We start from the raw sequence: 13,883 nt of genomic DNA, 5'->3' as shown, positions 1-13,883 counted from the left end.
GTGAAAGAGGTCAAGGTCTGAGATGGAAGCTCCTGGAGGAGGGGAGTGGTGGACTTCTGCAGGAAGCTTATGAAGAAGAGGAAGAGCTTTTTTGGCAAGAGCCTCACCATACCTAATTTGTTAACAGGTTGATGCCTCTGAGAGAGAAAGAAGATTGTATGTCTCTAAGAAATATGTACAGCTTTCTAGAGGACTCAGGGTATGCAAAGCTTTGATTAATTTGGAAATTAAACCAAATAAAATATCCTAAGACAGAGAACCAAATGCCACTGACATCTGAAGTATGAAGGTGAGCAGTTAGGGTACAGAACCAACAACAACTCAGCACCCTGCCCAGCTGAATCTTCAAAGTGTCCAACGTTGAAGAACCCACCACTTCCCTGGGGAGATTATTCCAGTGGCTGATTTTTCTCACTGTGAAAAATTTTCCTCTTGTGTCCAGCTGGAATCTCCCCAGGAGGTAACTTGTACCCATTACCCCTTGTCTTTTCCATGTGACTCTGTGTGAAAAAGGAGTCTCCATCTTCTTTGTACTCACCTTTTAAATACTGGAACATGGTGATAAGGTCTCCCCTGAGCCTTCATTTCTCAAGGCTGAACAAAGTGTCAGCCTTTTCTTATATGGCAGTCATCTTTGTGGTCCTTCTCTAGACCCTCTCCAGATTGTCTACATCTTTTTTTTTTTTGTATAGCAGGGACCAAAACTGAACCCAGTAGACCAGGTGTGGCCTGGCAAGTGCTGAGTAGAGTGGGACAATGACTCTTCCTGCTTGCAATGCAGCATCACTTCAGCTTTCTTTGCCACAGTAGCAGCACACTCTTTACTCATACTGAGCTAGTCGTCCACCAGGACCCCAGGTCCCCTTCCACAGAGCTATTTTCCAGCCAGGTAGGTCCCAGCCTGTACTGTACTCCTGGATTATATTTTCTCAGTTGCAAGACTGTCCACTTGCTCTTATTGAGCTTCAATAATAATGTTTTTGTTAGCTCACTCTCCCAGCCTATCCAGGTCTTCCTGCAGGGTGGTTCTCCCTTTTGAAGTGTCCATTTCCCCACTCAGTTTGGTATCATCATCTAGCTTAGCTTTACACAAGGGTTTAGTCATCTGGCTGCACCACATTGTTCAAGAGGTTGCTTCTAGTGCTATTTCTTGTTTGATGTTTTTACAACATGTGATTTTTGCATCTTTAATTGTCCTAATGCTTTTCTGTATTATTAGCTGGTTTTTAAGTATTGTGAGCATCAGAATGGACCTATTGAAATGCTTTTTACAGATGCATTTGTAATCCCTCTTTCAGTTGTTTAAGCCATATACTCCTCACATGCAGTTAGTTACCTAAAAATATAGTTTCTCAAGCAAAGCTAGACTTAGAATCATAGGATCATAGAATTGTTTGATTGGAAGGGACCTATAAAGGTCATTTGTTCCAATCCCTCTGCAATGAGCAGGGACATTAATTAAACAAGGTGAAGTTGCTCAGAGTCCCCTCCAGCCTGACCTTGAATGTTTCCAGGGATGGGGCATCAACCACCTCTCTAGGCAACATGTGCCAGTGTTTCACCACCCACATTAAAAATAAAATAAAAATCCTTATATCTAGTCTGAATCTACCTTCTTTTAGTTTAAAACCATTACTTTTTGCCCTGTCATGACAGACCCCTTGTCCTACTGCTACAGACCATGCATCTAGGGTCCTTTGTCAAAAAGGAAGTAAAGAATTTCCTGAAAATGGTATCCAGGGTGCCAGAGCACTGGAGGGAGGAATAAATTAACATGCTCACTCACAGCATCAGATGTGAAGAAAAGAGTGAGCTGGCCAAGGAACCATGACATGGGAAATGGAACCAGCCAGACAATCAGTCCAACTATATAGTAGTTTCCCTGATAGAAATTCATGATCTTGTTCTGCTTTCTTGGAAAATCCACTTGCTATGAAGAGTTAGGGAGCTCTTTTAACACCCAAAACCCTCACACAGCACATCTACTACACAGACAGACCTCCCAACTGCACTGCAAGCAGAGTCAGTCTGAAAGTTTCACTCACAGTGAGTGGCACTTTCTCACTCAGGTATTCCTTGGTGGTCAACACTTATACAAGAGCCTTGAAAGTTCATCCACTGTAGCTTGTCCTTCTGAGACATCAGTGGTAGCTTTCTGTGTCTGAATAATGCCTACAGGCAATGTGATCCTTCTGGCAGATTTTCATCTCCCATTCATTGCATCTCAATGGATTACCCCATGTAGGAAGGCAGAAATGTGTGACTCCACTCCCAGCTCCTTTCACCTCATAGAGTTCCTTCAGATACCTCAACTTTTACGTCTCTTAATTGAGCAGCCGTTATCATCTTTTCTTGTGTGGAGTTAATTTACCTTAATTTACCTTCAATTTTTTTCTACTTTCTCCTGTTTTAGGAATGAGTGACTTGAAGGGTAGTGACTCACAACACAAGTTCTCCACTGAATGTTCTGTAACTGCATTGAACATAGCTGCTCTCTGATCAGTTCCTAACAACTCACACTTTTTCTTGGTGTTAGCATTTATTTCAGTTTATATTTGTTGACATTAACAGTGCTACTATCCTTTTATTACTGTTGGATATAATAAGACATACTATGTAATTACCTATTTTTCATAGCTCCTACTCAATTCCCTTATTGTGCCCTTGAAACAGGCTAAATAAATCTATGACAATAATGAAATTTTTCACCATTTCACTTTCTTCTCCTTTTCAACAAATATATTAAAATAAAACCTTGATACTCATATTGCTACTTAGTATATCTCATCAATCACTATGTTCTGTGTTTTGTCATGGAAAGATTTCAACATTTTCTTTCCTTTCAGAACCAATCTGCAAAATACAGCACATTCTCTCCTCCATCCAAAAATTGGACAACACACTTTCTGAAAAATTAATCTAGGATGCTTTGATGAAAAGTTTGTTAGAGTAATAATAAACAGTATTAATCCATTTCTTCTGGATCACCCTTACACTGTTGAAGGATGTAACTGTAACTCAGAAATCACAGAAGCATAGAATCCTTGAATGGTTTGGGTTGGAAGGGATCTTAAAGATCATCTAGTTCCAACCTCCCTGCCACAAGCAGGGACACCTCCCACTAGACCAGGCTTCTCAAAGCCCCATCCAACCTGGTCTTGAACACCTTTGTGTACAAACACCCACAACTTCCCTGGACAACCCATTCCAGTGTCTCACCACCCTCATAGCAAAGAACTTCTTCCTTACATCTAATCTAAATCTACCCATTGCAGTTTAATCTGGAAGTTAAATCTTGTAGTTAAATATGGTGTCCTGTAATAGGCTTAAAACACAAAGGTTGTTTCAATGGCTGTATTGACTCGGTGATGACAAAAGGAAAATTACAGGTAATTTTGTAGAGCTGCTTGTGGTGGGTTTTTCTGAAGAGCAAATATATTGGAAGGATCTGATAAATTCACTTGAGCTTGGCATAATGACTATGTATTCTGAAATCAAGCTTGGTTTACATTACAAAAATAGAGCTATCTGCAGTCCCTTCTTGAAATCCTGGTGTGGTTAGGACAATACTTGGTTGGGACAATACTTGGATGTTGGTTTTTAGCATTAGAAATGGAAAAGAGCATAATTAAGATAAATATTACAGATTAATTATTTTTCTACATGGTGGCTTCAAATCTGCTGTGCTCATCATAGTTGTTGGAATGAATTTCATGTGATTTCTCCTCTTCTGGAACCTGTGAAAATAATCAAAGAAGAGTTCTGTTGATGAGATATAAACCTACCTTTGTCATAAAAGGAGATTTAAAAGTGAACTGAGAATGTAACTTTGTTTGTATATATTGTGTGTCTATTTACTAACATTGACCCAGCCTGACACGAACCAGCAGTTCTGAATTCTGAGGGATGAATTTAGGGTTTTCTTAATAGAAGAATTCCTTGAACTCTGATGTAAGCTCTGAGAGTTCAGATTAATATCTGGGATTTTCAAAGAGCTCTAAAGAAATAAAGTGACCATCTCTAATGAAATGTAAACTATGTTGTATGTCAAGTATGAATATTCCTTCCCACTCCCTGATGAAGTTCACTTAGAATAGAGTATTTCTGAGCTGTTCTACTGATAGCACAGGATCCTCAATTTAACAAGGTTGTGTTATCATCACTGGTCAACACAGGGAGTGAATTCTTTAGCCACACCTTAAAACTTTCCTTTCCCTGGTAATTTTTGTCATGTACATGTGACAGACCATTTCATGCCTTGCCAAAAAACAATGCTTTGACTTTCTTGAGGTCAAAAAACTAATGACTTTTAGAACTCTCATTAAAAGTTGTTGTTTTCTCATTTTCACTGCTGATCTTTTGGGTCAAAACTCCCCTTAGAGGGCAAATTTTCTCTCACCGAAAACCAAATTGTGTGGTTTATACTGAAGTTTAGTTCATTAAAACACTAATAAAACTTCCTTTTGAGCTCACATTTCGTTTTCAAGCAATGCATATCATGTATATCTTCCTTTTTGAGTTTGTCCTGGTCTAAAGGATAAAACTCAGATTGTCTGAATTAAAAATCTGTCATCAGTCTCTCATGAAAGGAGATGCAGGAAGCCTACAAACTGTGGAGCTTCTAGAGCTAGCCAAGAGGAAAGGTATGTCTGAATTTCTCTGTGCTTGATTGTAAGCATCCAACTCAAAGATATATGTGGAACTCAACTGATCAAATCTAGGTCTTTATGGTATGGAGCTCTACATTTGAGATAGGCAATGAAAGGTTTTTATCAGTGAGGAATATAGAAGCTTTCAAGGTTTTAGTTCATGTAAGCTATCATAGTTCTGGAAGGATAAGAAAGAACTACAGCTTAGAACCATCTCTTAATGGAGTGTAAAGGGAGCCTAGCAGGGCTATTTCGTGTGTACTTTTTTCTCAGCCTCATTGCTTGTGTCTTCATGCATAAAACAGTAGTGCCAGGAGGTCCATCTTCTTCTGATAACCTCAGTGGTCAGATCATTCCACCAGGAAGTGGAGGAGCTTCTGTTCAGCCTGAGGGAGACTCACCCTACAAATACTGAAGAAGTGGTCTAAATTTCACTCCGTATGAAATTCTAGATGACACCAGAAAAGCAGCACCGTCTAGCCAAAATTGCAAATATCATGTGTCTGAACTACACGAAGCAAGAGGATACCTCACCCAGAGAACACTTAAATGAGAGAAAAGGCTGCCACTGAGGTCTCAGTTTGTTTGCTCTGTTTCAGCTTTTTGGTCAAGGTTAGTCCAATGTAGAAGGCATGACTAGCTAGCAAGTCCAAAAATGATCCTGAAGGTGGCTTTGAAAAATTCACAGCCTGAGGCACACCAATGATTTTAAAGCTGATTCTTGTGTAAACCACAAATCCCAGGAGAGGAAGACAGCTGTGTGCTGTACAACTTCCAACATAATGAAAATGAAGGGAGGTTGGATCTTACCTCCCAATAAACAGAGTCATCAAAGCAGTTCTGGTCAGAGGCTTGTCCCAAGAAGGGCAGCTTTAGAATACCACCTGCAGGAAAAATGGAATCAGAGGTTCAAAACCAGATAAAATGCCCAAATAAATGTTCCTCAGATCAGTCCTGGGGAGTCATCTAACTTTTCTGACTTGTTTCCTGATCTACAGAAATGCCCAACCATCTTGGTCTCTCTCATTATGAGAGGTGACGCAGATTTCTTCAAGTAGATGTGAATAAGACCTTGGTTTATTTTTTTTCTCAAACCTTGCCTAGATTTAAGAATTTTCTCCTTCAGCCTGAATTTTTATTTGGAAAGTATCCACAATCACACGAAAACATGTGATTCACCTAAATGAATATATCTTGATCTCAGATTGATTTATATTCAGAATTGTGTCTGAATCCACAGAATTCCACACAGAACAATATTTTACCACCTCCTGTATAGACAAACAGATGTACTCAGTGAGATATCTAGGCTTCATATGAAGACAAAATTATTATAAAACATTTTTCCATACTTACATTTCTGCTAATGTTTATCATACATGATTTCTATTTTTCTGTTTTGACCTGAAATTGTTGATACATTCAAGTTGTCCATGGGCAAACCTCTAAATTTACATATATTTCAGTTGCTGCGTGCATCATACTGACCTGTCAATGCTCCACCCGCCAGTGCAATTCCAATTGTACTGCCCAGGGCAGCAGCCTGCGCCTTTGGATTCAAGCCTTGTCTGAAAAGGGCAGAAAACCAAACCACCAATACTTAAAAAATCATTCTACTTTGAGGCTGATAATTTTTCTGACAATGTTGTCTGCTGGACAAGATGGCCCATAGGAAAATATCCTGCCATTGCTGTGTAAAAGAGTCGTCATGATTTTATTTTGGTTTTGTTTTAGACTAGATGTGAGAATAAGTTCTTTCAAAATGTTATTAGTATCTTGTAAGCTTTTAGAGGTCCCCTTTGTCAAAAAAAAAAACCCCAACATTTAATCTTGGAATCTTTTAAATTAGTGGAAATAGCCCATTTTGCCAATTTTCTTGGAAATCTTACATTTACTAGCACTGTAGTTGTAGAATCATAATAAAGATTCTTCTACATTTGAATGGTTCTATGTGCAGGTTTTTATGATGTTTTTAATATTCATTTTTACTTGATCTTTTAATCTGGAACAAGCTTAGTATGTTAAAGCTTAGTATGTACAAGCAGTATGTTAAAGGCAGGATATCAAGAAGAGTCCTGCTTAAACCAGAACATGACATCTGACATCAAACTAAAAGTGTATTTTCTGAAAAAAAAAATAAATCATTAGATCCAAGGAAGGTGTAAAATTAAGATAGATCTTCAAAAACCAATAAAGTGCTTTCTCTTCTATCTCTGTAACTCACCTAATGTCCTCATTTATTGCAGCTACTACGATGCTAGCGATACCTCCCAGGATTCCAGGTAAACCATGTAAATTATGAACTCCACAAGTGTCTTGAATGTTCAGCTTAGATGCCAACAAAGGCTGAAATGAGGGGAAATGTGAAGTTTAGAGTGAGCTGATAGTCCTCCATTATCTCTAGGATGATATGCAAAAGAAAGTAGTGGAGAAGTACAAGAAACAATTCAACTTATTTCATGTATGTGAAGTTTGGCTCTAAAACTAGCTTTCCCTTCACTGTGGAATTGTTTATATGCAGAGAAAACCAAGTCTGTTGGCCATAACAGTACAAATGTCCAAGCTACCATCATAAATATAAAGATACAAAACATGTGACAGCCCACTAATTGTCTTAATATTTTCAAAGCCAAGGTTGAAAGACATGGCTAACACATACAAATCTGTTCCAAGTCTACTAGTGAGCTAGTTTCTTCCAGAATGTCCCTTCGTCAAGAAATACAATTTATAAACAGTTTTGGGTTTTGTTTCTATGTATTATACATGAAATAATTCCATTTTATACTTTAAAAGTATGTTTTGATGGCAGAACTATTAAGAAATTTTAAAAGACTGAAATGCAATTATTCCTATTTCACTGAGACTTGGGCTTGGAGCAAAATTCTGGCAGCTCTTTGAAAAAAAATCCTAACTTTAATAAGCTCTAATATCTTTGTGATCCTTCTCTGGTATTAGCTCATTAACTTATGAGCATATATTTAAATCACACTGATTTAATAATAACTGCTATCTACAGCTTACTACCTATACTGTACCAGCCAATTTCTAAACTCCCTTTCTAGCACACCAAGGGAGCTCCAGTAAATCCATGGAAGCAATAAGGAGAGAAGAGGTGGGTCCTAAATACTTACAGTCAGGAAGTGGAACCCAAGGACAGAGATGATTGCAGCAATGCTCCCAATGCACATGGCAGCAAAAGGGTGGATTGGGATGTCAGCACAGGTACCCACTGCTACTCCTCCTGCCAGGGTGGCATTTTGAATGAGAACCTGCAAAGAGTATACAGAGGTGGATGTGATATATGTAGAACAGAGGCTTGTTTTAAGACTGAGTGACTTTTAAGGTTTTATTTTAACTTTTTTTTTTTTAAGTTTTTCTTCAGGTGGGATTTTTCCAGTGAAGAGCAAACAAGAATTTAAGACCGTGTTCCCTTCTACCTGTTCAGGGTGTTGGTTCAAAGCTACTCTAAGCTGGTTTAACTGGGGCCAGTTTAATGAAGTCCAGCTTTTGAAAAACCATTAAACCTCATCTGAGCTCTCAAGAAGCCAGGCTGAGCCAGTGAGAACTGCCTCCTACAACCGCAGCAAGTTCTGCAAGCTTGCAGAACTGTGCCTGCTCATGCTGTTCAATAAACACTGCAGCTGCTGGAGGGAAGTGGGTGAGAACATAGGGACAGCTTTTAGGGCAAGGAGATGAAAGGCTGACAGCTTGGCAGCCCCAATGTAGTTTGGCTTTGCCAGTTGTGCAGCTGCACTGTGAGATTGCCAGGGAACAGGTCATTGCCTTGAGACACCTGCTTTGGCTATTGCAGTACTGTAACTCACACAGGATCTTCTCTGGAACAAGAACAAAACTCTACCTGAGCACTGGGCTAATGTCTCTGTGGTCCAGCAGGTTCTGTGGACAAGAACAAGGGAGCAGGACCACCACTATAATGTCTAAGAACTTTTCACTCTCCAAATGCTGTGATCCCACTGAGGAATCACCACATACCTAAAGCAAGGTGAGTATTCTCAGGGGCTTTAGAATTACAGTAGCTCTAATTTTGCCCACAGAATGAGCCAAGGCTCCAGATAGCTCACATACAGTGGGAATCTGCCCGACCACCCTTATTATAGAGAGGTGACTTGATTTAACAGAGGCTGTGATATAATTCTTACCATACTGAATTTGCCTCTTTGATCCACCAGGCTGGAGAGGGCAAACGTTACAACAGTGGATGCAGCCAAGGAATAGTAGGTGTTGATAATTGCTTCATTCCAAAATTTTTCAGTTGCAATGGCAGAGTTAAAACTTGGCCAAAAAAGCCAAAGGAACAGGGTACCTGGATGAAGATAAGTCAAAACAAACAAACAAAAGACTACTCGGTCACAAGAGGTATTTCAGTGTGAAAGATCCAACACAACAGAACTTGCTACAAGAAGTAAGGAAGATGATCAACGAGAAACATGAAACAGCCAAAATGCTGGAAGCAATAAAGATTATGCAGAAGCCTTTGACACTGGCAGCTGGGATTTTGACCATGGTCTCTGCCAAATGATAATGGAAGTCTTGAACATGTTGTGACCTCTTGTCATGTCCCACTCACTGTTGGAGCTCACCACCACTATGAAAACCATACTGGAACAGGATATATCAGCAAGACAGTTCATGTGCAAATCTGCTATCATCTACTGCTATAACTGATAGTTTTATCTGGCAAATTGAATGATTAATAGATCTTATGGACAGATAGATGTATGGTTTCTAACTTTTATTATCAGGACAGGCACAGCTCAATACTTTTAATTATGGGCAATTTCTGTGGAAATGCTGCTTATAACAGGAGATTTAACAAAAAAGGGAGTGACCACTGATGCAAAGGGAAAATGCATCTTTAATTAGATATTTCCTTTTATTTTTAAACCACGGAAAAAATGTAAAATTCTGTAAAAATTTGTCACTGAAACATCAGACAAAAAAAGAATATGCCTCTAAGAGTTTACTCAAGAAAATGTACTTAGGATAATAATAGGCAGTCATTAAAACAGAGGGGTGAAAGAGGGATGAACAAGTCACCAGGACTCACTGTGACTTCACTTACCAATCATGGCAAATATGTCTGAATGATAGGTAGATTCTTCATTTTCATGCTTGGTTTTCAAACCAGGACGATACAAGACGAGGGTTACAGTCAAACCAAAATAAGCCCCAAAAGCATGGATAGTCATTGAGGCTCCAGTATCTGTGGCCTGTAATAGTGATCCAAAACAAAGCCACAGGTTTTATACACCATAAAGATGAGGATTTGATGAAGGAGAAATCTGGATGACTCTAATGGTTTATTTTCCATGGTAGAAACTAGAACTTAGACTATGTAAACTGGAAGTATTTCAAAGAGAAAGCATTTATTATAAACAGAAAAAAAATATTCCTCAATAGCTGTACCTGGAATACTTTTGTCACTAGATGTTCGTTGCATGCAAAGATCGTGATCTCTAGAATTGTCAGGATCAGCATCTGAACAGGGCTTGTTTTTCCCAGGACTGCTCCAAAAGTAATCAAAGCAGTTGCTGTACTGAAGTCTGCATTTATCATGCTGAAGTTAAGAAAACAAATGAAAACAAAACAAAGCAAAACAAAAACACAAGGAAAAAGCAGATCAGTTTAGAGAGACTTTATAATAAGACTGTAATATTAAACCTGTCACATCATTAAAATGATAGAGCTTTAACTCTTCAGATGTAGAATTATCAAGGTCATCTTTATGGATAAAAATAAAATCAAACCTTTCCAGAGAAGTTTTCTAGGGATCTTACCAGCTACTGAGGAAAATACGTGGGAAGATTGCCTCCTGCTTATACCATGTATGTGCTTAGATGATTGAAATTATAGTGAAAAGTCAGATGAGATGTGTTATTATATTATATATTATTTCTGCTTCTTCAGTAATGTCTGGATGCTGTTCCATTCAAAATTGTTTACAAGTTGTCTCAGAAAACAGAGCTGCAGACGTGGAAAACACTCTGAGACCTTCATATAAGCAGGACAGATGAATGGGAGGGGGATTAAAGGTACCTAGAGACACTGCTCATGAAGTCTTTTATTCTGTGATTATTATATATGATTATTCTATGATTGGCTTCCAAACCCTGCTGCATTGTGGTGCTCACTCAAATCTTTCCTTGAGAAATAGGATAAAATGTCATGAGTGGGTAGACACACTGTTCCAGCCTTTCTCCTGTGACCCTGTATGTCACAGAAGGACAGATCCTTTCATGCCTGCTGGATGCAGGAGGTGCTGTGCTACTGCTGGAAACCTTCCCGCTTCAGAGATTCAAAGCATTGTCTCTACCTGACCTATAGTCCACATGTAATATAGCACCTTAAATTTCATCCCACCCTTTAGTTTCCTTGGCCCAGTGCACCAGGTATTGCCCCTTTAGAGGTAAATGGCAGGTGAATGTTGAGAGATGGATAGTAATGCTCCATCAAATTTCAGTGAACTTAGAAGTCTGATCTCACAGATGTTGTAGCTTTTGGCTTCTCCTGAAATCTTAAGAGATAGAAATGTCAGTTTTGATAAATTAACATGTACCTGTTGATATCAACATGAATTTTCCCTCCTCTCATGTGCCAAAACCCTTGCATGAGGGTTCCCCACTGGAGACCGAAGGCAGCGATAAGCATGTTGATACCAACACTGCTGAATCCATATTTCTTCAGAAAGGTCATCAGGAAACCAAATCCAACAAATATCATCACATGGACATCCTGAAAGTCTGAGGGGAAAACATGTCTGAGAGTGACCATGAAGGGAGGAAAGCTAGGAACAAATGAGGAGTTAATAGAGAAGAATTCCAAACTCATGTCATCAATGTGATCCAACTTCCCTACTTCATGACCAGTTGAAGATTGAGGGTCTGGAAAATGCAAGACCAAATTATTGCTTTTACCCCTTCCTGCTATGGAAATGACTCCTTGCCATTATGGAACGAACACTTGATCTCTATACTAGCAAATTTAATGTGTCTGGAACTGTTCTCTGTGTGTGAACCAACCAAGAACAGCTTCCTGTTCTTACAGAAAAGTTCTCTTCTCCCTCAAATAAAGGTTTTCACATCCAGCATTCTCTGGCTAACTCCAAAACTGTATGTGGGATTTGTCTGGTAGGGTGCTAGTTGGCCCAGTGCAAATGTGTGCTTGTGATCTCTAAAAATCACAAGATTTTTAGGGATTTTGTACTAAGAGATATATTTCTAGGATAAAACAAAAAGGCAGTTAAGGCAATGTCTAAACTGGTACATAGTACTGACAATCAGCATATACTGAACCCTCCTTCAAATATGCTTTTTTAAATAAAATATGAATATTTAAAAAAGATTACTTGTTCTTTTTCTACTTTTTTTTTTAGTTTATTTCCCTTTTTATACTTTTTAATACAAAATAAGTTTCTCATCACAAGATGGATATTTTATGTTTAAAACATTTTGTTACTTTAAAGAGTTTGATGTGATTTAATAGACTCTACACCAAACAGGTTTGATTCCCATAATTAAAACTTTCTCTGATTTTATTGTTAGTAAGAACTTCACTGTAGAGTAACTATTTCTTTGTATTTCTATTTGATTGTCTGCTACATGCAAATAGGTGGGAAAAACTTGAGACACTGACCTGATTAGTATAATATTTGACTTGAAGTTACATTTTCCAGTTAGATACTTGGAGCATTGCTGTAATTTTGCTATATGCATTACCATGTTTATCCAAAAGAGGGCCCAGAAGTATAATAAGTTACTGTGGATTCCTAATAAATTCTGTTATATTTGCACTGCCATCCTCCAGCCATGACCTAGCACTGAAATACAAACATGGATGTAGTAAGATGATTTACACTAGACTATATGCATCTAAGAAACCAGCATAGGTGGTTTGCAGACACCCCTCATCCTTTGCTTCCTCTTTACACTGGACATTTGCACATTTATTTCCTGACTTCAAAAATAGCCAGTGATGGGATTTTTGAGGCTCATGCAGTCCTTTGGAAACTTCCCATTTTCCTCCATGTTACTCGGTTTCCAGAACTACCACCCAAAGTCTTGTGTTGTGCTTACTACTTGTTTTAAAAGATACACTAGCAACCTAACTTCCCTATTTGGGCTCTGCTTTTGATACTCTTGCACATTTTGCATCGTAATGCTGTGTGAAAATAGCTGTCTTGCTTAGAGCTCAACATATTCCTTTGCTTCGGAGAACCAGACAAGAGATGAAAAATATATGGCTGGAGACAATTCAAACCATACTAATACAACCTTCCTGATCCTACCAACAGCAGTCTTTAGTGTCTCAGAAGATGCAGCAACCAAAACACAGCTTAATTTGCCATATTCCTGTGTCAGAGGGAGTCAGTGGGGGGTGTTTAGGAAAAGGATATTGAAGTACAGGATGATTTGATGGGTACATCTCCAGCTCATAGCAGCCTGTGCCACAGGAACACTGAGCTGTGTCTTCATACCTGTGGTGGGGGGCTGCACACCTAAAGCAACTCTTCATCCAATGGCTTGGAAAATGTGTAGCACTGGTTAGTGCTGATAGGATTGATAGTAGATAGTGTTCACAGAATCACAGAGTGATAGGGGGTTGGAAAGGACCTCTGGAGATCATCTCATCCAACCACACTGCTAAAACAGGTTCACCTAGGGCAGGTTGCAGAGGAAGGTGTCTAGGTAGGTTTTGAAAGTCTCCAGAGGGGACTCCACAACATCTCTGTGCAGTCTGTTCAGGGCTCTGACACCCTCAAAGGAAAGAAGTTTTTCCTCATGTTCAGATGGAACTTTCTAAATTTCAGCTTGTGTCTGTTGCCCCTTGTCCTATCACTGGGAACTACTGAGAAGAGTCTGGCCCCATCCTCTTGACCCCCACCCTTTAGATACTGAGAAGCATTGAGAAGATCCCCTCTCAGTCTTCTCTTCTCCAGACTACTCAGCCCCAGACGGACATCTCAGCCTTTCCTCATAAGAGAGATGCTCCAATCTCCTTATGATCTTTGTAGCCTCTGCTGGACTCTCTCTAGTAATTCTCTGTCTCTTTTGAAATGGGGAGCCCAGAACTGGACACAGCACTCCACATCTGGACTTTCCAGTGTTCCTCCAACACCATCCTGATGATTTCAGGTACATGTGACTTTTTTTTTGTTACAAAAATATATTGTCAGGTCATATGAGAAAGCTCTTCTCAAATAAAGGAAAGAGTAAA

The 13,883-nt window shown here is 39.1% G+C and overlaps 1 protein-coding gene across 1 annotated transcript in view; it reads right to left on the bottom strand.

Moving 5' to 3' along the window:
• Window positions 1-3,659: 3,659 nt before the first annotated feature.
• RHAG (Rh-associated glycoprotein) overlaps window positions 3,660-13,883 on the bottom strand; it is a 14,175-nt gene continuing 3,951 nt past the window's right edge. The window contains exons 2-10 of the mRNA XM_008936854.1: window positions 11,227-11,410; window positions 10,077-10,227; window positions 9,733-9,880; window positions 8,810-8,973; window positions 7,781-7,918; window positions 6,874-6,995; window positions 6,138-6,217; window positions 5,460-5,533; window positions 3,660-3,737 (exon numbers count right to left, since the gene is read on the bottom strand). Coding sequence (XP_008935102.1) covers window positions 3,660-3,737; window positions 5,460-5,533; window positions 6,138-6,217; window positions 6,874-6,995; window positions 7,781-7,918; window positions 8,810-8,973; window positions 9,733-9,880; window positions 10,077-10,227; window positions 11,227-11,410 — 1,139 coding nt within the window. The remainder of the gene's footprint in view (window positions 3,738-5,459; window positions 5,534-6,137; window positions 6,218-6,873; window positions 6,996-7,780; window positions 7,919-8,809; window positions 8,974-9,732; window positions 9,881-10,076; window positions 10,228-11,226; window positions 11,411-13,883) is intronic.

Source organism: Merops nubicus, unplaced genomic scaffold (assembly GCF_000691845.1).
Source record: "Merops nubicus isolate BGI_N331 unplaced genomic scaffold, ASM69184v1 scaffold183, whole genome shotgun sequence".
In the NCBI taxonomy this organism is placed as follows: Eukaryota; Metazoa; Chordata; class Aves; order Coraciiformes; family Meropidae; genus Merops; species Merops nubicus.
The sequence above is the reverse complement of the archived record's forward strand: the minus strand, read 5'-3'. Positions and strand labels throughout refer to the sequence as shown.